This window comes from Ylistrum balloti, unplaced genomic scaffold, assembly GCF_031769215.1.
Source record: "Ylistrum balloti isolate Yb309-2 unplaced genomic scaffold, AGI_CSIRO_Ybal_v1 Utg370416, whole genome shotgun sequence".
Classification (NCBI taxonomy): domain Eukaryota; kingdom Metazoa; phylum Mollusca; class Bivalvia; order Pectinida; family Pectinidae; genus Ylistrum; species Ylistrum balloti.
In genome coordinates, this window is record NW_026782282.1 from 2,046,203 (window position 1) to 2,072,653 (window position 26,451).

A 26,451-nucleotide genomic window follows, 5' to 3' on the forward strand; every position below is an offset into this window, starting at 1 on the left:
TAACTATGCACAAATTCTTAGGTGTAGATTTTTAACTCACAAGTTGTACATTTACTTCTTAGTGACTATTTTATCTCCTGAAATGCACATTAGGTACACTTAGACTAGATATTAGTGATATCATAGTATTTGTAAACATGTGAGATATTAAATTTGAACCAGAATTTTTTTCTTGTTTCAGTCCCCTATCCAAGCTTCACTACTGAAGCTACAAACAGCAGAGTTCAACAAGCTTGCCTTGGAGTGCTTCCTCTGTAAGTATAAGGAAGAAAGATATTTGACTTCAACAGAAGATCTAGCAATACAGCTAGGTGTAAAGACAATTTCTACGGTCTGTAAAGTTTACTTTTTGTCACATGACAAAATCCACTTGATGTTTGAAGCAAATAATGACAAGAATTATTTAATAAATGATATAAGGTAGGTCTCCATTATTTCTTTTAAGCCCATCATTTGATTTGAATAGCCCTACATCTTCCCTGGTCTGTGGTCTCTCCATCTGTCAATCTTTCTGTCCGTAAACAATTTTTGTTATCGCTATTTCTTGAGAAATACTGGATGGATCTCTCTCAGATATGTTGGGTTTTCCTTGATCCCTAGTTGTGCTGGTTTGATTTTAGGATTGAATTAGGCAGTTTATGATTATTGTCTCAATTTCTTAAAGAGAATGTTCAAATTTCAATAATAAAGAGTAAAAACAGGGGAGAGAGGAGAAAAGAAGGGAAAAAATCCAAGTTTTAAAGAACAAAGTTAGATCAGATAATAGTGGGCCGCAAGATCCCTCTGGGACCTCTTTGTTAAATTTGACATTTACCTCTGTCATTGACTGTTTATCATGATATTTGTTCTCTCTGTTGTTTGATGATGTTTAATACCTTTAAATGTTTTGATATGAACTACCACTTGATTCTACAGGTGTGATGAAGTTTATGGGAGACTATCCTATGGGCTCCAACCAAACAGATTATGACTGTGTCCTCAAAATCCTGAGGGTAGGTAACATCATTTAAATTGTTCATAGTCAGGTTGGTCTAGAAATTTTTCCTGACACATTTAACGAAAAGTGTAAAATGTTAGACATTGATGGTAAAATGAAAATAAGAGATAAAAGTTTCTTGTTTTCCTTTCAGTCCTGTCATAAACATCCAGAAATGAGAGATGAACTCTACTGCCAACTGTGTAAGCAGACAACAAGTAACAGAAGCATGAAGCCGTACGTATGATCACTGAAAAGAAGATATCATTGATTGCAAAAGGCAGATAGCTGGCTTAACCTTTCCTTGATAAAAATTTGAGTTTTTGAAAATGTTCAGAAACATTTTTCTTGTATTGTCAAAGTAAGACCTTTAATTTCATATCAGTGTTTTGAAACACCTCTGAAGTTTTTGATACTGTGTAAGCTTGTGTTAAACATGAAACAATACTTACCACAGGTAACCATTATCATGTCTATTATCAGTAACCATAGATACCATACCTGTAACTCACCACTGGTATTATATTGATGCAGGTAACCTTTGGTAGTATATTCTGTCTCTACAGTTTTCTCTTTTTGACATTTTTCCAGGAAGAGCTGCATTATGGGATGGAGATTATTTTCGATCATTGCGTGTTACTGCGACTGCTCTGAAAGCTTGCGACCATACCTGTTCAAATACCTTGAAACAACAGCTTCTGATTCATCTAGAACGTTCAGTGGAGCGGCATCAATATGCCTGCAGAACCTTAGAAAGACCTTCAAATATGGAGGGCGCAAAAATGTGCCACTGAAAGCAGAAATTTCTGCATTAGCGGTAATTGATTTTTGAAAGTGTTTAACAAAATAGAACTTAATTCAAACCTTAAGCAGGATTAGAAGTAAGAAAAGATGACTAAAGTGAGAGAGAGTGAAATTTATCAGTGGTAAATTGCTTTTACATTAATCACTGTTTTAAGAATGTAATAATAATAATAAACATTAATCACTGAAAAATATTTAGCAATTAATTTGGGTGGGCTTTCTACCTGTAAGGATGAGTTGATCCATGAATAGAATTAAATCTGAAATCAAGAAATGATTTTTTGATGACCTTCATCAGCTAACATCTGACCTTGACTTTGATGTTTTGTTGAAATTTTTATTTATCAGGATGGACGTGTATCAAAGAGGTACTCCTTTATCTACAGCGGTTCCGAACGTGAGGGTATGCTGCAAGTTCGGCCATCTTTGGTAAGTTAATGTTCATATCATCTTCTTTTCTTTGCAGCAATCATCACATAAATATATGATTTTTTTCACTTCATTCCTTTCTCCCAGATGTCAACTCTTGGTGTGATGACAATTTAAATGTGTTTGTTGGTTAATACAAAAATGTTGGTTTAAAAGAAAAGGTAATTTTAAAAACTACCATTGGATCATTGAAGACCGAAGTTTTATTGATACAGCTGTAATTGGTATTAGTTTCAAGGTCTGACAAACAGATAAGCTATTCTTGATACAAATGAACTCATTACCAACATTTTCGCTTTGATCCAGGTTGTAAAGGATGCCATTGAGGAGATCTGCAATCGCCTCGACATTTTTGATCCGGTGGAAATGGAGGAATATACATTGTTCCTTCGTACCAGTAAGTTCCCTGTTGTATTTGAAGCCTGCTTTTATGAACTGATACTAACTTTATATGTTAACTAAACTAGAAAATTTTATTTACTCTTCCATTTATAAACAAACTTTTTGCTGTTTTAAATTTAAAGGATTTTTCTCAAAATGAAAATGTTCCTGAGGGATTTTTCTAAGGTAGCAATAGTATAATATAGCAACTTGTAACTGGACCCAGTGTTATACGTAATGTGCGAGACCTGTATAATTTCCCAGATCCAATTTACTATTAGGTGGTCATGTATTACCTGTATATTTGTTGTATTTCATGGTTGACCCAATTTGGGCCTGTGAAAGGGTATTAAAGTTTGTGTGTATGTCTATGAATAAGGTTTAGATATCATTTCTTTCAATGTAGAAATGATTGCTGGGAGTTGAATTGCACGCTATCTTTATCAGCGGCAAATACAGTGAAATGAAATCCCCATGAATATTACAAAATAAACACCATAAGAATTGGGATAAAGGATATCATGTCTGATTCACACTCTCAAAGAAACATTTCATTCACTACTTACCAATCCAAACCATGTAACTCAGAATATAAACTTAAGTTATCAATACAACACATTTACATCATATCATCTGCAAATCCTCTTAAAGTCTCTCTAAACCAAATGCCTTCTCCTCATCAGATTCCCATTCCTCACGAAGTCCTAGGTAGTAGTCATCTATCAGGTATTGTGACAAATGCAAGTTACAACATAAAAGATGTCTGAAATTATGAGTTCAAGAGATTGTGATAACACTTTTCATGTGAACCAATGACCTTTGACCTTTGCAGATGACGATCACTACAGCCGCCTGAAGTCAGAGGAATACATCTTAGATGTCACATCGGAGTTCATTCGTGGAAATAAGGACTACCAACTGGTGTTCCAAAGGACCGTTTGGTTCTTCCCGTTCCGGGAAACCGACAATATCATATACAACGAGTTAATGTTCTTCCAGGTAATTGTCACATAACAACATTATTGTTATATTACAACATATTATTATGAGATCAAAATCATTGAAAGCTGTTCATGTTTATGAATTGGAAAGAAATTGAAGAAAATTTATTCTCGAAATTCTATCCCTCTAAGAAATATGTGTAATGTGAAATTGGTCTTTGCAGTGTCTGCCAGACTACTTAGAGGGACTACTGATTACTCTACAAAGTGGCCGTCTCTCCAGACAGGAGGAGGTAAGCGACATTTAAAAATAAATTTGCTGTGTTACCTGTATGAAGAGACTTTATAGAATTACCTGTTTCAGGCATGTTATTATGTGTGTTTGCTAATTTGTCCTTGAACCTTATTAGTGGACAGAATATTTAAAAAATGATGTTCCACCTTTGCTGAAAACTATGTTTTGCTATATTTCCTTAAATGAGTCCAATTATTGTTTTAAAAGAAACAATTTGGTCACTATCATTACAAATGTGACAACTGATGATACAAAAGTGATATCTTAATTTAATTTGCAGGATGACCTCCCCTCACTTGGAGCTCTTCTGTTTAAGGCCTTTGACAGAGTAGGCACACCAACCATGTAAGTGAAGGTTTTTGATGGAATGTTGGTCAGTTAAGGTGACTTGATTCTGGATTTTTCAAATTGCCATATAAAATGTTCCTTTAAAAATGAAGTAAAGGTTAAAATAAAATTGACAGTTAAGAACATTTGTAGGCAATCACTTTAGACAGATAATCATGCAAAAATACATTATAAGTAGGTGATCACATTAAACAAGTGGTCCTTGTATCCAGGTGGTCACTATATATGGACAGTAATACACTGTTAAGAGGTGGTCACTACAGAAAGATAAAATATCATTGTTACCGAGATGCTCTTATATCTACACAGTGAATGTTTTTCTTTACAGAAAAGACCTTGCTTACCTTCTGCCTAAGACTATGAACAAGTTGTCTGACTTCCAGCCACAACAATGGGTCAACAGGATCCACCATGAAATGAATGCTGCCAACCGCCTGGGACCTCTAAACTGCAAGGCCAAATTTGTTTGTACGTCTTCATTGAATCTCATTTTGCATAGTTTTGCAGTCATGTTTTGTCAAGATGTTTTATTGAAATACGTGCTGATAAATTGCTGGAAGCATAGTGTAGCTGATTACTTAAAAATGCATACTTTTTTCCTGAAGGTTTCTTTTTCAAATCGACTAATAGATAAAAAATTTTATTTAAAAAAAATTTAATCCTGATTATCGGTTTGTTACAGCAATTCTTTCAAAGTGGCCGTTGTTTGGATCTATATTCTTCATGGTCAAGGTAAGCAGGTTAACTCGGTCTACATAAGCTTGATTCAGGTAAAGTTAAGTCCTTTTAATATGCATATGGTAAGCAAAGTCTTGGTAAACTTGAGCTGGGAAGGCAAAGTCTAGGTAAACTTAAGCTGGAAAAGCAAAGTCTAGGTAAACTTAAGCTGGAAAAGCAAAGTCTAGGTAAACTTAAGCTGGAAAAGCAAAGTATAGGTGAATTTTAGCTGGGAAAGCAAAGTCTAGGTAAACTTGAGCTGGGAAAGCAAAGTCTAGGTAAACATGAGCTGGGAAAGCAAAGTCTAGGTGAACTTGAGCTTGGAAAGCAAAGTCTAGGTGAATTTTAGCTGGGAAAGCAAAGTCTAGGTAAACTTGAGCTGGGAAAGCAAAGTCTAGGTGAACTTGAGCTGGGAAAGCAATGTCTAGATTAAGTGTGACCCTTGACCTTTACTTGGTTTTATTTACAGAATGCCCCCACACAGCCAGTCATAAGAGGAGACACCATTTTGGCTGTCAACAAAAATGGCATCCACTTCCTCAGCGAGGCTACACATGTAAGTATTTGACTTTTTGGTGGTAGTAAAGCAGCTTTTATTTGCTGTGCATGTAATATCATTGTGAATAAAAGTTGACAACGTCCAGCTTTGTATTAAAATGTCTACCAATGTGGACCTACATAGACATCTCTCTCTCTCTCTCTCTCTCCCTCTTACATGACTAAATAACTTTCTCTTGGCCTTACACATGAATACCTCCTTGAAATGAAATTTTAGACTTGAGACCCACCAAGGCATATCACCTTTATTATGAATCCTGCTATATACAAGATATATGACCTATGAATGAACTCCAGTTGGACATATTACCTTTGATATTAACCCAACTGATGTGAACTCGGACATGAACCTCACTAATTTGACCTCAGTCATGAACTTTATCAATATGATCTCTTACATGAACTCCACTTTTATGACCTCCCTCTGACACTAATCCAGTTCATTTTACCTCCCTCAGACACTAATCCAGTTCATTTGACCTCCCTCAGACACTAATCCAGTTCATTTGACCTCCCTCAGGCACTAATCCAGTTCATTTGACCTCCCTCTGACACTAATCCAGTTCATTTGACCTCCCTCAGACACTAATCCACTTCATTTGACCTCCCTCAGGCACTAATCCAGTTCATTTGACCTCCCTCTGACACTAATCCAGTTCATTTGACCTCCCTCAGGCACTAATCCTGTTCATTTGACCTCCCTCAGACACTAATCCAGTTCATTTGACCTCCCTCAGGCACTAATCCAGTTCATTTGACCACAAACATTCCTCTTACATACATTCTTGTATGGAGAAAATGTGTATATGTATGTATGTAAAACATTCTACCCACCAATTGAAACCCTTAACATGAAATATTTGCACATTTTACATTACAACAGCAGCAGCAATATACAAGAAACTAATACAAGATTAAGACAATGTAACACATTTGTGCAAATTATACATGACTGACAACAATTTTACAGATTTATGGTCTTTGATTTAATGCATGAAGGTCTATGAACATGTGGCACTTGTTAATGAATTAAGAATACTTAAAACATTTTCACCTTTGACCCTGCATACATTTTCTCATAATGTTGATGATTTGGTTTGTGTGTCACAGGAGACCATCATTCAGTATCAGTTTAGTGAGGTGATGTCAACCCGACGTTACAGAAGCGACAGCAACCAGAACTACCTTGATATGAAACTTGGCAATCTCATGGTGCAGAAGATTGTTCGCATTGAAACAGACCAGGTAAATGATAAATCTTTGTGTTGTTATTATAATACTATTATAGAGTAGGATGTAAAGATATTCCCATCCGCTCATATCATGATTGGATTCCTTTGTGACAGACCACCAAAATAGTGATATGTTAAATATCAGTGATTGGTAATAACAGGTGTCTATTATGGGGGTCAAAGTAAGGGGGGATGGGGAGGAGGGGGTGCTCAGTTTGTAGTTATGTACAGTTTATTTAAACACATAATAATGTTTTTAACTTGCCATTCTTATAGGAATCCCACCCCACAATTGTATCTGCTCATTACTTTATAAAGCACATGGTTTCCCTTGAATTTTCATCCTTTCTCCATATGTCGTCCTTGAGTTTGATTTCTGTTAATCTAAAAATCTATTATATTTTTTTATTTTTCAGGGGTCTGATATCTCGAGTCTGATTGGACAATATATGCAAGTAATTAATCGTCATCGGAAACGGCCTGCTGATAGAAATAGCATTGCACACAGGATGTGAGAAATAGAAGACAGACTAATAACATATGAAACGCGAAGCTGTGAACAGTTGCATACACAACGTTTAGGTGTAGGAAACTCCTGATAGCAAAAGTGAAATTGTTATGGATGCCAGCTTCCATGGATCGGCATACTGGAAAATGGTGTTTCTGGAAGTTTGTGAAAGCATGTTCAAGGGTCTGTGCATGTGTAAACTATGTCATTATTTCTGAAGATACATGATGACACAGACCTTCAAATGCATGCTGAAGCCCAAGGACATCTTTCTGAAACTGCCAAAAGAAATAAAATATTTGTATATTAAAGGGTTGTAAGTTGTAATTACACTACCAAAATATCTTTTAAACATAATCTAGAGTTCTACTGGGGAAATTATAGGGAAATAAAATATTATGAATGTGTGATACTAAAAAATGTAGTTATTATAATGGATGTGTTTCAGTGGAATCCGAAAATTGTCATATGCTAATTACTGCTATGCCAGAAAAACCTCCATGCCAAATCCTGTCATAGAAGGGATCCCCATTTGTGTATACAAAGATGAAAAGAACAAAGCTTTTCAACATATTTGGAAGAACAGATCTGGCCCAGTGGAAATGTTGTGCTTGTGAATTTTAAGTTGCTGGAAATATTATATGTGTGATAATTATAGGGATTTATGAATTGTTTCATCTGTATATAAAAGAAACATAACACTATACACTACTCTTATCCATTGGTTTATAATCAGATTTATGCATATAATGCTTATAATTCTATATATAATTATATACATGTTTATAAGAGACACAGCTATTGTGATATATATATGAAATATTCCTTTGTTTGTTGTTGATAAGGTTATAGAGTTGTTTGGCATTTTCCCCTTATACAGGAAATGCTGACTGGCTCTGCGTAAACCTGTATACAGTTCTGTGAAGACATTTATCATTGTTAAAGATTGAATTTCACTTATGTTTTTTTTTTTTTTTTTGCATATTTGCTCGACACCAAGAAGAATATCAGTTGTATTCAGTTAAGGGAAATGACAAGAGACAATGGATACTATCAGTTAATACCCTTTGTCCAGAGAAAGCTAACATTGATGACCAGAATGATGACTTGCACTGGTCAAGAGATTTTCTTAATGTTATTTTGAGACAAAAGTAAATAATCTGTTGTCCCTTTTAAAACAAAAAACATATATTTATTGCTTGTGGAAAAAAGTTTTGGGTCATGCGTAACTGAACCAGAATTTTGAATAATAAAACTCTTAATTGAAGTATGTTTCATTTAAATGAAATTCTACAAATGTTACATTGTAATCTTAATATGTTTATTGTGATTGTACAATATTATCTTCACATGAAATATGATCACTTGACTAACACTATTCTTTAGGTCCACAAGGGGAGATAAGTTGGTTATCTCCCTTCCTCATATTCAAATGCAGATAAAAAAAGTGTTATTACAACTTCTTACTATTGAAGCCTTTTTGACAGTTATTACTTTTTATCCACGAGAAGAGAGTCAGATAATATTCCAAACTCTTGATTAAATACTTATGTACCAAACCAACTTGTTATACACTCACAATACAGCATATTTTGTATTTTGAAGATTCCTTTTACATGAAATTTGAGATGGATATAATCTCATATGATAGACAGTGTCAATATAGAATGCTTCACAAACTGAAAATTTTCATCTTGCTTTAGGATGAGCTTGTAATTCAGTCATTTAAAAATGTATTTAAACGTGAATTTTAATATCTTATCAAGATTTACCTGGCACAATTTAAATGAGAGACATTCATATTATTCCTTTCTCATGGTGGAGTCCTCACTTTGTTGTCATTCAAAGCATTTGTAATTGTCCAACATTATTGTAGAAATATGTAGAAATTTATATTCATTGCTGTTCAAGACATATCCTTCCACAATTAGATGTCACATTAACATTGTAATGATTTACCAATGTTTATCAACATCAATTTATTAGTAAACAAGATATCAAACATGTTAATCTCTCGTGTTTATATACCAAGATGTATTCAGTGTGTTTTGGGCACAGTAAGTTTGACTTGTTCTGACCTTTGACATTTGACCTTCACCTTTTGACCTGTTGACAAAACTAATTAGCATATAATTGATGTAACTTGTTGTGATGTTACTGATGTTGCTAGGTAAGCAGTTGCTGTAAGAGCCTCATTTTCAGAAGTAGGCTTCAATTTGCAAGGTACATGAATCATTTTCATTTGATGTGTGTTGGTTGTTTTTTTGATGTTCTGTAAAAGATCTGAATTCATTTCATGGAGAAAAATATGCGGAATGAAAAGTACATGCAAGACGTTTCAAAGATGATTATATCCTCTAACAGGAAAGCAATAAATGAAAATTAAGTGATACATGTATTAAATTATAATTTGCTAAGATCAGGAAAAAAAATCATTAAAATGAAAAAAAAAGCATACAAAGTCATATTGTCTTGGTGGTCATAAACACGATAAATATGCAATATATTTTTTTTCAAATTACGTCAAATGATTTTTGAGAAATAAATAAATTTCTAAGAGGAATGTTTGTCGGACATTTAACAAAATAAAAAATAATTTTCATATTTTAACTTATTGCATTCATCAGGAAGATATAAGAGCTAATGGTCAGAAGATTTTTTTATATACAATTGCAAAAAAAGAAGGATATTAATTTTGGTAATTTTCATTTCAAACCAGCAAAACTGTTTTTTTTTTTTTTTAAATCTCATGTTTGTGAGGTTTCTTAGAAATACAAAATTGCTTTTATTGTAAAACACCTCAATGATGTGTAATCTCTTATTAACTGATGCATGAGATAAAACAAGGAATACTTATGCTTTGATAGATATTTACCATTCAAAATCAAAATAGTTATAAAATTATATTTTACAATCCACTGCATGGTAGTTTACATACATTTTTGTATATTTATATATTCTTCCTTAAATCAAAGATTTATATTATTTTCATATTGAGTTTTGCATTTGTCCATCGTTTTTTCTTTTTCTTATTTTTTTTCAATGTTTCCGAATAAAAACCATTCAGTCATAGTCCGAGTTAAGCTGAGCTATAAGTAGAAATTATACTTCAAAAGATCATACTGTAGAATCATTTGGTGTGTTGAGGAAATACTTCATGTCTCAAAATTTTCTAGTCCAAAACTCAGAGGATTTTTATAGTAATTTCAAATTAGAATTTAATTCCAGGGAATACTTTATATTAGATGTAAATTAAGCAGAATACCAGGTTTGGAATATCGTTTAATGATCATATTCAATACATTTTCCTACAACGTAGCTGGTATCCAAGATTCACTGATAATTAATGTCTTTGTAGGTTACTTTAATAGTCTTCAAGAATATTTAAAACATTCATGGAAAAGAAAAATATACCTTGGTTTTCAGATTAGTAAGTCAAAAATTCCTTGTTTCACTATCTTTCTTCTGATACAAAACTAGAACACTTTAAGGATGTATGATACTGTGCATATCCTCTTTGCAAAAGAGTTCCAAACATGACATTTGGAATCAGTCGAAATTTGACTTTTGTTAACAGGTAATTTAGGAGAGGATTATGTAATTAAAGTCATGGATAGCAGGAATGTTGAGGGAGATAACTTTTTTGTGTAAGGTATCACACACCCTTTTTTTTTTAATATGTACATAAGTATAGTTCTGGTATCATCAACCTAATTGCTATATTCAAATCCATATAAAAATTGGCATTACAAAAGAAAATGTTTTGCAAAAGAAAAAAAAATGATTGATCCGTAGACTTCATCAGAAATTATCACAGAAAATGTCTTCTACTTTTTTCTCTACTGGTAGTTTCAGAAGTAAGATATAAATGAGAAACTGTCTTAAACATGATCATGAAATTTCTACTGCTGGTGTAAGAGCTCAGAATTTCTGTATGAAAATTTGAAGGTTGATAAGATATAAACTGTATATTAATGACAAATTATATATATATATGTGCAATCATGATACAGTGTCTGATGTAAATTATACAGTGGAACTTATATACTACAACTAGTATGTCAATTAACCTTCTATATTTTTATATTTTCATGAGCAATAAACATTTTAAGTAATCAAAACAATCAGTTGTGGGTTTCTTTATTCAAGCTTGACATGATACTGAGCAGATCCAATGTGATACTGATGTAAACACGTCAGGTTTTCTTTATTCCAACTTGACATGTTACTGAGCAGATCCAATGTGATACTGATGTAAACACGTCAGGTTTTTTTTTATAACAAATGGTATCAAATTGACCCAGACATAACTCTAAGCCTTGGTTATAAGTGAATTGCCAATAAATTTATTGTCATTGTCATGTAATGTGCCCAACCCGTTTTTCGATCAGAAATATCCATGTCTCCCAAATGTTATCATTTACTGCAAACTCCTCCAACATTGATATCTTATATGTAAATGTTTGTCTTGTGAATCTCCCAATGCCGTTATCTTATACTGCAATTGTCAATAAATATATATTACATGTAACTTTGTTTTGTCCTCTTAACATCCATTCCAGTTTCGGTTTTTTTAGTAGAGTGACCAGTCTCTGAATCAGCATGGTTTCAGTGGAGTGAGGACTCCTCTAGTCTTCAATCAGTAGAGCTCAAATTCTAGCCGTCTATAAGCTTGCCCCCATTATATTTAAGTTTCAGTTTTTTACCATCGATGGACAAAAACAAGCATTTACGGTGTTGTCTCGTTTTCATTCAGGAAAAATAAAGATGAAAATCTTTTCAAGAACGCGAAAGCATCCAAGTTCATGACTGAGGTAAGTTCAAACATAAGTAAGTTTTAGTATGTACAATATTATGTACATGGCCTTATTAATGTAACTGTCATCATTTTTCCGTCGTCATGGGTAAGATTGTAGAAATTATCCTGGGGCAAGTGAAGATGAGAATATTTACTCCTAGAGAGGGACTGGCTGATAACAATTTAAATACACTGCGACCTCCAGGTCATGTAGGGTCAAACATGTGTCAAGTACATTGGTCATTTTTAAGCGAACTGAATTCTTAAGCTCTGTCTAATTGCTGAAAACATCAAACAAGATGTGTTTTTGAAACACTGCCCTCAGCTGCAACAAAATTCTGAAGTGGAACAAAACTGCTGTGAAAGGCATGTGCTAATTGCATGCACACTTTTGTGAAACACTTATATCTTCATTTGTTTTACTTTTCACATGTAGGTTAAAGGTCACGGTCAAGGTCACATGGTCAAGCATTTTGGTACCACCAGAAAGGTTTTGTCAAAACGAACACACATGCCATATATGCAAGCCATATCTCTTACGGTGCAATAGTTATGGGCAAGGGTAAAGTTGACAACAGACAAATAGCACAAAAATATATGCCCCGATCTTTCGATTTCGGGACATAAAAACTTTCACTCCAGTATTAAATTTGTCCGGACATTATTTTGAAGTTCATAATTACTTTGACCGGCGACACTATATGCAGCTGACTTGAATGTGTCTTCCTTCAGAACACGAAGCTTGTGTCTTACTTCAGAACACGAAGCTTGTGTCTTACTTCAGAACACGAAGGTTGTGTCTTACTTCAGAACACGAAGCTTTTGTCTTCCTTCAGAACACGAAGCTTGTGTCTTACTTCAGAACACGAAGCTTGTGTCTTACTTCAGAACACGAAGCTTGTGTCTTACTTCAGAACACGAAGCTTGTGTCTTACTTCAGAACCCGAAGCTTGTGTCTTCCTTCAGAACACGAAGCCTGTGTCTTCCTTCAGAACACGAAGCTTGTGTCTCACTTCAAAACACGAAGCTTGTGTCTCCCTTCAGAACACGAAAGTTGTGTCTCACTTCAGAACACGAAGCTTGTGTCTTACTTCAGAACACGAAGCTTGTGTCTTACTTCAGAACACGAAGCTTGTGTCTTACTTCAGAACACGAAGCTTGTGTCTTACTTCAGAACACAAAGCTTGTCACTGATGATCACAAAATGGCCCACTTTGGCAGCAGTATTACCAAATAATTCATTAAATATACATTTTCAATGTTTTCCATACTTCTCACAATTCAGTATTAGAAAAGAAAACCTCTCAAAAATAATAATATTTATTTAAAAAATACGAAAAATATCGAGACGATTGTATCGAGACTCAAATCATGTAGATACATGCTGTGTCACATTGAAAAACAAATCAATTCAACCACATATTGATAAACAAAGTCACTAAAAAATAAAAATTGGTATTCGATTTTTACTTGTTTTAAAATTGATTGGCAAAGTTTATGTCGATATGTATTTAATTAGAGATATATCTAATCCAACCATAAAAAACGAGAATCGTTCAGTAAATCTGCTAAATGTTCAGTATATGGTTTGTAGAATTCTTCGAGTAAGGATTTCGTTTCCAGTAACATTTCCCCAACGTTTGATCCCTTTTTCTTTGTACTATTTATCTTTACTTTTCTCGCTGGTTCGTCCATGTCCCCTAAAATAAATAAAAATTTTCTGTAAATATCATTATTTTATTTATGGTTTATACCTCAACACGCTGAAATATAGACAGAAAAAAAAAACATTAATATAAAGGGAGATAACTACACAAACGTCTATTTTACAAGTCCGGTAAATGTCAGAGTTTAACAGAAACTTTATCCATATGAACAGCATCATATTTTCTTCAAATAAAATTATGGTGATGCATGGAAACTAAATTACTATCAAAATTAATTAAATTCACCGATAAAATCAGCTTCTGATGAAAGGCGTGATATCGATACTGCGCCATATTAAGGTTTTATATTATACAATTATACCGGACATAATGTCGTTATATCGAGGTTTTGTTTAGTGTATTTGTTTCGAAGTTTAACATAGAAGAAAATACCCTTTTATCGATAAATTGTTTTAAAAGATGGCATTGTGTAGGATGTATAGAAAAAAATAATGTGAGAGTATTTGTTTTGAAGTTTCCTCAAGATATGAAGTTAGGCGCTATATCGAATGTTTTATCTCAGACAATTAGAAACGTGTTGTATCAAAGATTCATTTAAGGCAGTAAGCGAGGCGCTGTATCGAATGTTTTATCTCACACAATTAAATACGTGCTGTATCAAATAATCCTTAAGTTTGTTCATGTCATGTACATGATGTGGAGATAATTAATTTAAAACCGTCTTTATACGCTGGTTTTAAATTGAGATTGGGGTGAATTTTATAGTATAATATGCTGGTTCTTGCATCAACAGTAGGTAGGTCAATACTTGTCCGGACATTCTCTCAAAAATTTAAACTACGTAAAAATTGTTTTAATTGTGAATTAATATGCGACACTTTAATAAAATGCTTTATCAATATCATTATTTATTTCAGACAGTGAGGCGCTGTGTTGGAAGATTAATTTAAAGTGGTATGTGAGTCACAGAATGCTTACTGAAGACAATAAGAGATGTGTTATGTTACTGATGACAGGAGCAGCAACGTGTAGAACAGATAAGCATAAGTGTAGCGTTGAACCGAAGTTGTACCAACAACGGAAAGCAAGACATTGTTTTACTTTTTTTTACTTTAGACCGTAAGAGGGGCATTGTATCGAAATTTCCCTTTTGACAGTAAGCGAGGCACCATGACGAGTATATCTAAACAAGGGGCGTTGGAAAAGACAGCAAGGCATTGTTCATATATATATATATATATATATCTAAACGATAGGAGGGGCATTGTATCGAAATTTCCCTTTTGACAGTAAGCGAGGCACCATGACGGGTATATCTAAACGATAAGAGGGGCATTGTATCGAAATTTCCCTTTTGACAGTAAGCGAGGCACCATGACGAGTATATCTAAACGATAAGAGGGGCGTTGTATCGAAATTTCCCGTTTGACAGCAAGGCACCATGACGGATCATATATATATATATATACGATAGGAGGGGCGTTGTATCGAAATTTCCCTTTTGACAGTAAGCGAGGCACCATGACGAGTATATCTAAACGATAGGAGGGCGTTGTATCGAAATTTACCTTCTGACAGTTAGCGAGGCACCATGACGGGTATATATAAACGATAGGAGGGGCATTGTATCGAAATTTCCCTTTTGACAGTAAGCGAGGCACCATGACGAGTATATCTAAACGATAGGAGGGGCGTTGTATCGAAATTTCCCGTTTGACAGCAAGGCACCATGACGGATCATATTATATATATATATACTGTATATATATATATACGATAGGAGGGGCGTTGTATCGAAATTTCCCTTTTGACAGTAAGCGAGGCACCATGACGAGTATATCTAAACGATAGGAGGGCGTTGTATCGAAATTTCCCTTTTGACAGTTAGCGAGGCACCATGACGAGTATATCTAAACGATAGGAGGGCGTTGTATCGTAATTTCCCTTTTGACAGTAAGCGAGGCACCATGACGCGTCATATATACACGACAGGAGGGGCGTTGTATCGAAATTTCCCTTTTGACAGTAAGTGAGGCACCATGACGGATCATATATATATATATATACACGATAGGAGGGGCGTTGTATCGAACTTAAGACACGAGAGCGGTGTTATACAGATACTTTACTTAGAACAGTAAGGAAGTTGGTTTAATGGGTTTCTATGGAGAAAAGTTGTGTTGAGTTTGTATTAGCCGATATTAGACGTGTGTATACTGAATGTATGATAAAAACTTACGTAGATTTAAAAAACGAAATATGCCTGCCATTACTTCGGTCTTATGTATGGCATAATCTTCAAGTCTTATTACATGAAATTGTTCCCGCGAAAATAACTTCATGTATTCCTCAATAAACACGCCATAAAATCCATTCTGAAGGCGTGCCTTGCTAGTCACGTTTCTCTGAGGAATAGATAAGAATAGATATATATAAAATAAACTTTTCAGAGTTTTATTCTTTCTTCATTTAAAGTCGTTCCAAGTACAAATGAATAAATAATAAAGGGTTAGTTATAAGACCTACGTTAACAAGTTGCGATAAAAAGATTGGTGTTGGCGTAGAAATGACGTCATACTTACCTCCTCAAAGGAGTTCCGAAACACACAATACCGAATGTCGTGTAACCTTGAACAATTTTGAAACCAGTTTATTTCTCTTAAAACTTCCTCATGGAATCCCTCTGGTGATCTTACGCCTTTGGTAACATACAGATAGTCGGAGTATAATCTGAAATATAAAGTAATAGAAAAATAGTTTTATACTGTCTCAATGATATCTTATGGGTTATCGCCCCTTATTCGAATTAAACGTCAAGACTTTTTGAATGGTATGGGTCTTTGAATTATTATAATTTTCTCATAGAGAATCAATAATAAATTCGTGTTTTTCCGATGTAGATTTCATGGAAAAACTTACCTCGACCTGAGGTTCCTTATTAAAACCTTCCCTTGTCATGAGGTTCGATAAAATCTCTTACCTCGACACGAGATTCCTTAAAAGTCGTTGCCTAGATACGGAGTTCCTTTAAAAAAAGTCTAACACTATAGGGTTACTTAAAACCACTGAGCCTGATATTGGCTCCTTAAAAAACCTTATCTCGATTTAGGGAATTCCGTTGAACCGACATTTCAATATGAAATTGCTTATAAAACTCTTATCTCGATACCGGGTTTCTTGAAATACTTATCTCGATTTAAGGTTCCGTAGAACTCATGTTTCAATATGCAGTTCGTTTAACACTCTTACCTCGTAACAGGATTCCGTAATATGATAATTATTTTAAGATTTGGCATGAAGTGATGTATGTAATCTGCGTTGGTAAGACCTGGAGGTTCTGTGTCGTTCTGGTTTATCTTATAATTCCACCACCAACGATTGTCCCACAAGTTAGAGGGCGTGGCCTCTCCTGGAAGATTAGCAGATCATATTCTTCAATCTCAAGAATTTCAATAATGAAGGCGAGGATAACGGAAATTAAAGACGACGTGTGGTATTTTTGCCTCTACTAGAAACTCAAGTGAAAGCAGACAATAATGAAATTATGAATGATTGATGTGAAACGTCAGTAACCCGAACCTGTGCGAACTGAATCTTCACGTGTATGGTGTCGCTTCTATCATGTCTAGTTTAGACAATTGTCATTATTATTATGTAAAATATTTTTTACAAACCTGTTACAAGTTCAGCACTGTGCTCTATATCTATCTGGTCCTCAGACTTCAGCAATTTTTGTATTTTCTTCGCTGTTGGATCGAAATATTTAACATAGGCTGTCCAGTTCCAGTGTCTGTTATCTACAAAACAATGAAACTATGCTTACTTAATTTGTGGTGTGACTTTTTTAGTTTACAGTAAATGCGAAGCAATGAACGAATATTATAAAATACACAAGAGTTTCAGTTTTCCAAAAAAAAAATGATACCTTTTTTAAATTTTTGCGGTGTTACAAAAAGCCTGATGGAAAACGAATTTTTATCACGTGATCGTTTTATTTGAAGTTGTCGATCATGTGATAAAAAGGTTTTCTCTATCAATCACACTTTTTTGCTATTCTGTTCCATTCTTTAAAAAATAGCGCAAATTAGGAAATCTCCTAAATAAACCTATAGCACAGTATTCATAATGATGAAACACGTCCAGACTGAAATATGAAAATTGATAGAAATTCAGAATAATACAGACTGGCAATACACTTACTGTAACAGAGGAAGTGATACGTCAGTTTACTGCAACCTGTGAGAAAAGAGAAACAGAAGTTTATCATTTAAGAGATATATATGGGGTTCGAATTTAGGACCTATCTACTGGTAATTAATGCGCGATCAGGTATGTCCCTCCGTCACGGTCCGTCGGTAATCAATATCACATTGAAAAATAAACACGACAGGCAATTCCGATCCCTACTATCAACCAGAATTATTTTGCAAAATGTGCACGTTGTAATAAGATTGATTAATGACACAAAATGTTTGTAACTTTTCAATTTTTGACGGTACTTACAGTAACAGTGTCGCATCCGTGCCCAAAACTGTGGTTCCTTGGATTTGGAGGGTATAATATCAGGATGTAACACCATACTGTTGTAAAGATTAGTGGTTCCGCATTTGTTTTGTCCTAATATCATAAAGTAGGGGAGGCAGCGTAATTTCTTCTTCTCACCATGGTCCTCGTACCAACATGGATTCTTCAAGTATTCTATGTAGGTGGGACGTTTCTGTTAAACAAATTGTGAATCGCTAGGATATAAACAATTTGAGTAATTATTAAGCAATGTTTATAGAAAGTGGCAGTGAGAAATACTATGTGTATCAGCAAAACGTTTATGTTTTCATTCATATTTAAAATATTACCTACCAAATTTCGCCCAAATATTCGGCCTCTTAAGGCTCTTCATACAGGCAAATGTAAGTCTTAAAAATTCTATGAAGACGATATTTTTTTTTATTTATTTATTTATTTTTTATTTTATTTTTTTTTTTTTTTGTATTTCTTTTATTTTTGAAAAGTTTCATACTTTTTACAGATACTGACGTCTACATGTGCAACACACTTTCCCATGCATCATCATCATCATCATTAAAGACGAAATTTTATTACATACATAACATGTCATACATGTGTATATCAGATATGTATAACTTATATCAATTTATTTATATCACAAAGGGATACATCAAATTATGAATTAAATTAAGGACCGACCATTGCTCCGTGCAGAAATGATAGGTTGGCTTGCCACAGCTTTCTATTCTGCACGACGTTCGGGTTTCAAATGTTTATGGCATACAAATGAATTTTGATAAACTCTTCGATGACATCATAATTTGCGTCACACATTTCTTTATTAAAATGCATGAAGCCTTGATCATAACTCGATTGTTGAATTTTGCTTCTATACCATCTTGAACAGAGGTTTTGTGATTAAGAGTGTAAAACAGGGGTTTTGTGATTAAGAGTGTAATTGTAATATAGACTGACCAGTTAAACAATTTTAATCGACATTCTCCATAGGGTTTCAGTGTATGTTAAATCATTGACATTGTTCAATAAAACCTATATAACAATATTGACGTTCCTATACAGTACTTTAAGCATGTCAGTAAAATAGCTTTAACAGACACGTGATATCTTATCAAAATATTTTAAAGGTTACTGACGTTAACAAACGAGTAGCAACATAACTTAATTTGCACTGACCGACATCCCTATTATGGTATTTTAGAATAACAGAAAAGTTTACCCTTGCCCGAGTGGGTTGAGGGATCTCATACCCTGTTAACGTTCCTATTTTCTCTATATTGTCGCCATGTCCATGCTTTCCTTTGTTGGTGAGAAGTCATAGTAATGAGAGGAGAATCTCAATTCTCAATCCTAGGGTGAGACAAGGCATTCTTTTACCCTGGACAAGGTACGAGTTTCCCTGTTCCACCCTGAGGTTGAAACGGGGACCTGCCTCTTCATAACTATGACGTCACACCAATAATGTTAAGCATTGAATAACAACACCAGGGTTAGCAGAGAAGAAGGGTTAGCAGAGAAGAAGGGAAATAGTTAATCAACCCCTTATGAAAGAAAGGGGAACCCTGGGGTTATCGAGTTGAAAACATTCGGCAAGTCTGGTGTTTTCCAACTTGATAATATTTACCCTCGGGTGGACACCCTATTTCATCCCCAGTGGAATGAAAGATTCTACTTACATCTGACTAGAGTGAAAAGAATAAATGTCTTGTTATAAAACTTTTCGAGAGAAGGGCAGATAACTGCAACATTCGTATACAAGTTCGTTAGTGATGAGAAGAAACGTGAAAACAAATCAAGTTTGCTCCAAAATAGTAAAGCAAATTATTCAGACAGTACCGTATGCAGAACATCCTCCTTAGCAAAATCCAAGAAACGTTGTCTGTAGTCGATTTTAACAGGAGTACTGCTATTGTACGACAGTAATGCATGGCTTCTTTGTGGAGGCTGGACGCCTATTTCTTCTGGAATATTCTCTTGTGACGTAGGCTTGTCGTCTGCTCCTTTTTGAATAAGTGGGACACCATCAGTTAAACTCTCTTGTGACGTAAGCTTGTCGTCTGCTCCTTTTTGAATAAGTGGGACACGGCCTTTTAAACTCTCTTGTGACATAAGCTTGTCGTCTGCTCCTTTTTTAATAAGTGGGACACCGTCTGTTAAACTCTCCTGTGTTGTAGGCTTGTCGTCTGCTCCTTTTTGAATAAGTGGGACACGATCTGTTAAACTCTCCTGTGTTGTAGGCTTGTCGTCTGCTCCCTTTTGAATAAGTGGGACACCATCAGTTAAACTCTCTTGTCGTGTTGACGTGTCGTCTGCTTCTTTTATCTCATATAATTCCTGATCTACAAAGTTCTGTTGAGTTGAAGGCCGTTCTACTTTTTTGATAAATGGGACTTGCTTTTCTGCATTTTTCTCTTGCCTAGGTGGCCTGTCGTCTGCTCCCTTAGCAACATCTCTTGACTTCTTTTGACTTGAATTCTTGTCAGTTGCTCCATTTGAAATAAACCAGATATGACCATTCAATATCTCTTGACTTGGCGGCTTGTTACCAATGTCTGTTGGAATAAAACTGTTTAAGACTGCGTTATCAGCAGAAAAATAATACGCTCCAAACGTAAAAGTTAAAGTTATGATTATAACAAAAAACACGGCTCTAAACTTGTAGCCTTTGCAATACTGCATTGTGTAACAAAGTTGACTACCATGGGTCTCTACAAGTGAACTGGTCCCGAAAAAGAAAAGGAAGTACACTCTGTATGCTCGTTTGTGCTCCGATAGGTAACAGTGACATTTGAATAAAAGAATAGTTATTCTATAATCCTTCTAAAACGGGTTGTATACTTTTACAAATACCGCCTATTTGGGAACTGTGTATTCATGAATTTTATACGTCGCTAAATGGCAAATATGTAACGTACATTAAGTTGTAGAATGATACAAGGAGAATACCGTTCATGATTGATGATCTTTTATCATAACAAAACTTCGACTATGTTATATTTGAATGACCATGTTGATCTTTATGTGTACCGCCATTTTAGATGTTCAACTATTATAAGTTACTTACAACGTTAATTTTGTGTTATAAAGTATTTGATTCGATAGCGCTAATAGTGACGTGCCATAAGCCTTCACTTTTTTTATTTTACTATATATTCTTTGTATTTCAACCCTTTTTAATGAATTTTCCTGACTTCGTTCAAGAATCAGTTTAATGTACTTTTGTACACTAATAGAGAATTGCGTCCTGCTTCAGCTCCTATTATTTTGATTGCTTTCAGCTGTTTGTTACAAGGGAACTAGAAATGGCAAGTCACCGTACTTCAAAGTGTATATACACACACAAAAAAGCAATATTTTAACCATATTTTGTATTTATAAATAACATCGCCACTTTATCTTCTTCTGTACAATACATCAAATTTCGACCGCTATATAACGAGATAACGATCGTGTTCACCAGTCTCTACATTTAGGTTGGGTTTGTACCTGTGTATGGGGTCACTACTTCCAGTGCGTGAGACAGTGCGTGCCTACAATGTAGTGTGACCAATACATGTTTGTTGTGTGACCAGTTTCTGTGTGTTATGAGATCATACCTATGTGTTGTGTGACCAGCTCCTGTATGCCTGTATGCTATGTGACCTGTCTCTGTGTGTTATGAGACCATATCTATGCGTTGTGTGACCAGTAGCTATGTGTTGTGTGACCAGTTCCTGTATGCCTGTATGCTATGTGACCTGTCTCTGTGTGTTATGAGACCATATCTATGTGTTGTGTGACCAGTAGCTATGTGTTGTGTGACCAGTTCCTGTATGCCTGTATGTTATGTGACCTGTCTCTGTGTGTTATGAGACCATATCTATGTGTTGTGTGACCAGTAGCTATGTGTTGTGTGACCAGTTCCAGTATGTTTTGTAACCAGTTTCTGTGTGTTATGTGACCTGTCTCTGTGTGTTATGAGACCATACCTATGTGTTGTGTGACCGGTACCTATGTGTTGTGTGACCAGTTCCTGTATGTTATGTAACCTGTCTCTGTGTGTTATGAGACCATACCTATGTGTTGTGTGACCAGCTCCTGTATGCCTGTATGTTATGTGACCTGTCTCTGTGTGTTATGAGACCATATCTATGTGTTGTGTGACCGGTACCTATGTGTTGTGTGACCAGATCCTGTATGTTATGTAACCTGTCTCTGTGTGTTATGAGACCATACCTATGTGTTGTGTGACCGGTACCTATGTGTTGTGTGACCAGTACCTATGTGTTGTGTGACCAGTTCCTGTATGTTATGTAACCTGTCTCTGTGTGTTATGAGACCATACCTATGTGTTGTGTGACCAGCTCCTGTATGCCTGTATGTTATGTGACCTGTCTCTGTGTGTTATGGGACCATATCTATGTGTTGTGTGACCACTACTTGTATGATATATGACCTGTCTCTGTGTGTTATGAGACCATACCTATGTGTTGTGTGTGTATGCCTGTATGTTATGTGACCTGTCTCTGTGTGTTATGAGACCATATCTATGTGTTGTGTGACCGGTACCTATGTGTTGTGTGACCAGATCCTGTATGTTATGTAACCTGTCTCTGTGTGTGTACCTATGTGTTGTGTGATGTGTTGTGTGACCAGTACCTATGTGTTGTGTGACCAGTTCCTGTATGTTATGTAACCTGTCCTGTGTGTTATGAGACCATACCTATGTGTTGTGTGTGTTATGTGACCTGTCTCTGTGTGTTATGGGACCATATCTATGTGTTGTGTGACCACTACTTGTATGATATATGACCTGTCTCTGTGTGTTATGAGACCATACCTATGTGTTGTGTGACCGGTACCTATGTGTTGTGTGACCAGATCCTGTATGTTATGTAACCTGTCTCTGTGTGTTATGAGACCATATCTATGTGTTATGTGACCAGTCTCTGTGTCGAAGAGTTATCTGTTGAAACACAATAGCTATTTTCTATTTTCACTTTTCTCCTCTATTTATTTGTTATCTATATTAGTGGAACCAACTATAATGTACGAAGTAATTTGAGTTACAGTGACTTTAGATTAACCTTTCAGCTAAATTTGTTTTTCAATGATAAAACAAATGACCAATTGTACGTCAAAGAGGTCTTGTTTGTTTGTACTGACCATCGATGGCGTTAATTGTTAATCAAACAACAGCATCCGTCCCTTTGATCAGACTGACCATGAACTCCGGTACTGTTGTCCATGTGGGTAGAAATGAATGTGTAACATTTGATTAAATAGCATCCTTTAAATCGTTTACACTTTTAAAACAAATTAACAATTGTACTTTACATCGAGGTCACGGAACATGACTTAATTGATAATTGATTATTAACGTCCGAGCATGGTGTTCACTAGAAATAGGATGGAATTACCATGTCACGACTCGTTCAGTCCTTTTTTTCTTTGTTTTGTTTTGTTTTTTGGGGTTTTTTTTCGTTTTTTGTTTGTTTGTTTGTTGTTTAATAAGTATAAAAATGTGATACTGATATACTTGTATCATACATTTAATATCAAATATATAACCATTGATAAAATGTTCAAATGAATGAGTTTTTCGATCGACTAACTAAAGCATTTGATAGACTTAATATTTGATGCCTAATCAAAACTTTGAACTGCATAATGACTCAATTCCAACGTGTGTGTATGTGTGTGTGTGTGTGGGGGGGGGGAGTGTGATGTGTGTGTGTGTGCGTTTGTGTGCGTGCGCATATGCGTGCGTGCGTGGGTTACTGGGTTTGGTAATAATATATATGTCTATATAAACTATTTTGAATGGCATTCATACTTAGTGTCCCTAGATCATACCACATATCGACAGGATGCAATTTACGCTAACTAATTAAAAATTCAATCAACAAATTTAAGAAGCCAGTTGGAACCACGCATGCAGATTACATCATACACAGAAAAGAACGGACATAAAATGATAAATACCACAGACTAAAGACAAGCTTAACAGGTCTACACAAAAAACCTCAATAGCGGCAGACCGTAACGGACTTAGCGCGTCCGAATTCTTAAAAGCAATTAGGAATACAGGGACAAAAAACACTATTTTCGGGAGCTTTGTTTCATGAGACAAGCAAGGCTAGTCAGGAAAAATCACACTTGGCTTCGTTTTGAAGACGTGTTGAAATCCTGCTTTTGTATTCTGTATATACCACAGGAATAAATCTTAAACGTGGTGTTTCAAACCATTCTTTTCAAAATACAATATTTCAAGAATCCTAACAAAATCAGACAGTAATTTTGGGTATTACATTTTGTAAATTGTGATAATCAAATGAGGTTTCCGTACCCGTACAACTAATTACTTTTGATTATTTTTAGATGATATCATTGTTTATCATTGCTCTTACTCGTTGCATTGAATTTTACATCGAACGGCACCATGTATGCTAATGACTCTACACCCACATACACGGTTTCAGGAAACCAATATGAGAAATACACCAAAGGGAGGACGGTGGGCGTGTCTTTGTCTCAAAATGGAACATTTAAACGTCACCATGTCTAAATTGTACAACATATTTAAATGAGTTATTTAATCATGCAAAGTGGATTTTACTAGATATTTCCGGTCTACGCTAGACCAGATACTATATATACAAACGTAATTAACAAAGTCTAAAAAGGTTTAATTTTCGAGTGATTGGAACACAAATAACTGTAGCTTTACTTATTGCCTTTTCATTTTCTATTAAACTGGTTTTTTTTCATTATCATTGAAAAGCAGTAAAAATTAAACTTGTTTATATTTCTTTTAATAATATGTCACCGGCCAATAACAACGAATTAAAGTAAGTATGTGTTTTTGTAAGGATTATACATAATTCATGGAAAATATTAACACATTCTGAAAGAGTCATTTTATAGTGTAATACAGGTTATCTTAAAAACACACAAAGAATGCATACTTCGTTTCCCCAATAAGAGATCACACGTGTGTAATATATACTCTCTCTCTCTCTCTCTCTCCCTGCCTCCCTCCCTCCCTCTCTCTCTCTCTCTCTATATATATATCTTGAATCTTGAGTTTTTGTTTTTAATTTTTCACAAGTGCTCATGTGGATATTTCATAGACCAAATCACTACACAAATTGCTGTGAATGGACTTCGAAGAGCCGCCTCCCGTATGTTGCTCAGTGAGGTAGCCACAAGCTTCCACAAGGAAATCCTTTTAACGACCTCGATTAGTCGTGGGGTCATTAAAAATCCAACGAACATATTTCAAAAGTAGTCTATTGTAACTTTAACCATCAACCCACCCGATAATTACCTTTCATGTGTGTAACTTGATTATGTGATGTTATAGACTAAGTTTAACTAAACCTGTCCTGGGGTTCATGAGATGTCCCGTGCTGAAGATTGTTTATGAATATACATAGACAACGGCAAACACACAACATATTTGAAAGATCATATTTATTGATATATATATATATCTTACATTTAATTCGAATAAGCATGCGAGAATGAGTATAAGTAAAGTCTGATTGGTAATCTATCACCACTGCCATTGTTTCCGGACATTAAAGGGACAATCTCTTCAGACGGAAGACAGCATATCTCACATTGGACATCGGTCATTTCCTTTGGAATCAAATCTTATATCTTCGTTCGTTCCTTCAATTGACTATCTGTCGATGTTGATGTCTGTGTATCTCTCATATACATTATGGTGACGAATTTTTGTCAATTATACCAGCAAACTTTTCCATATTATATTGTACAAGTAAATGAGTAAAATGTCTAGAAAGTGGAGTACATGGCCGCTTATTTTGAGGAACCGGGTTCAGCAGGTGAAGGAAGGGGTGGCAACTTAGGGTTGGCTTTAGACGGAATAGGACTCGGAGGTGGCGGTGGTGGACACGGATAAATTGGGTCATTGTCCCTGATCCAACAAGTTCCTCTCACGTCTCTTGTGCAGATGGGGAAGGTAAATAAGATCTTTAGTCCACGTGGAGGTGGAGCAAGTTTCAGTCGGTAATACTTCTTCCCATAAGGTGCTTGAGGTGGTATGCCTTCCATTTCTTCTTCGGTCATGTATGGGTGGATTTTTGGTTTCCTGCGACGTTTCAGACATTTCAAGAAGGCGAAACAGCCCATTATTGAAGCCTTGTGAAATCGTGGGTGTGTTTGTTGATGTTCAGGATATCAATTATGACGTCATACTTAGATACATCATCTATTGTCACGTCACAGACTACGTTTTGCTCTCGTCTTGACGTGGTTTGAGATAT

General features: G+C 35.2%; 2 protein-coding genes across 2 annotated transcripts in view; one reads left to right on the plus strand and one right to left on the minus strand.

Annotated features, from left to right (window-relative positions):
- Positions 1-7,196, plus strand: part of LOC132554555 (unconventional myosin-XV-like) — a 62,087-nt gene extending 54,891 nt beyond the window's left edge. Inside the window, exons 43-56 of the mRNA XM_060218880.1 lie at positions 182-254; positions 916-992; positions 1,131-1,213; positions 1,568-1,793; positions 2,129-2,209; positions 2,516-2,606; positions 3,423-3,589; positions 3,756-3,824; positions 4,107-4,171; positions 4,503-4,642; positions 4,857-4,906; positions 5,361-5,447; positions 6,560-6,694; positions 7,098-7,196. Coding sequence (XP_060074863.1) covers positions 182-254; positions 916-992; positions 1,131-1,213; positions 1,568-1,793; positions 2,129-2,209; positions 2,516-2,606; positions 3,423-3,589; positions 3,756-3,824; positions 4,107-4,171; positions 4,503-4,642; positions 4,857-4,906; positions 5,361-5,447; positions 6,560-6,694; positions 7,098-7,196 — 1,443 coding nt within the window. The remainder of the gene's footprint in view (positions 1-181; positions 255-915; positions 993-1,130; positions 1,214-1,567; positions 1,794-2,128; positions 2,210-2,515; positions 2,607-3,422; positions 3,590-3,755; positions 3,825-4,106; positions 4,172-4,502; positions 4,643-4,856; positions 4,907-5,360; positions 5,448-6,559; positions 6,695-7,097) is intronic.
- Positions 7,197-13,514: 6,318 nt separating this feature from the next.
- On the minus strand, positions 13,515-20,857 carry LOC132554589 (carbohydrate sulfotransferase 15-like). The gene is made up of 8 exons (XM_060218913.1): positions 20,015-20,857; positions 18,158-18,371; positions 17,855-17,890; positions 17,329-17,451; positions 16,904-17,063; positions 16,237-16,384; positions 15,894-16,059; positions 13,515-13,687 (listed from the first exon to the last, which is right to left on the minus strand). Exons 1-8 carry the CDS (start codon positions 20,855-20,857, stop codon positions 13,515-13,517), a joined length of 1,863 nt encoding a protein of 620 aa, XP_060074896.1.
- Between the last annotated feature and the right edge of the window lie 5,594 nt (positions 20,858-26,451).

Coding starts and splice junctions, on each gene's coding strand:
- LOC132554589 (XM_060218913.1), bottom strand. CDS start 20,857: ATGCAGTATTGCAAAGGCTACAAGTTTAGAGCCGTGTTTTTTGTTATA. Junction 17,891..18,157: donor ACGGATGCGACACTGTTACT/GTAAGTACCGTC, acceptor CTTTTCTCACAG/GTTGCAGTAAACTGACGTAT. Junction 16,060..16,236: donor TTCGGAACTCCTTTGAGGAG/GTAAGTATGACG, acceptor TCTATTCCTCAG/AGAAACGTGACTAGCAAGGC.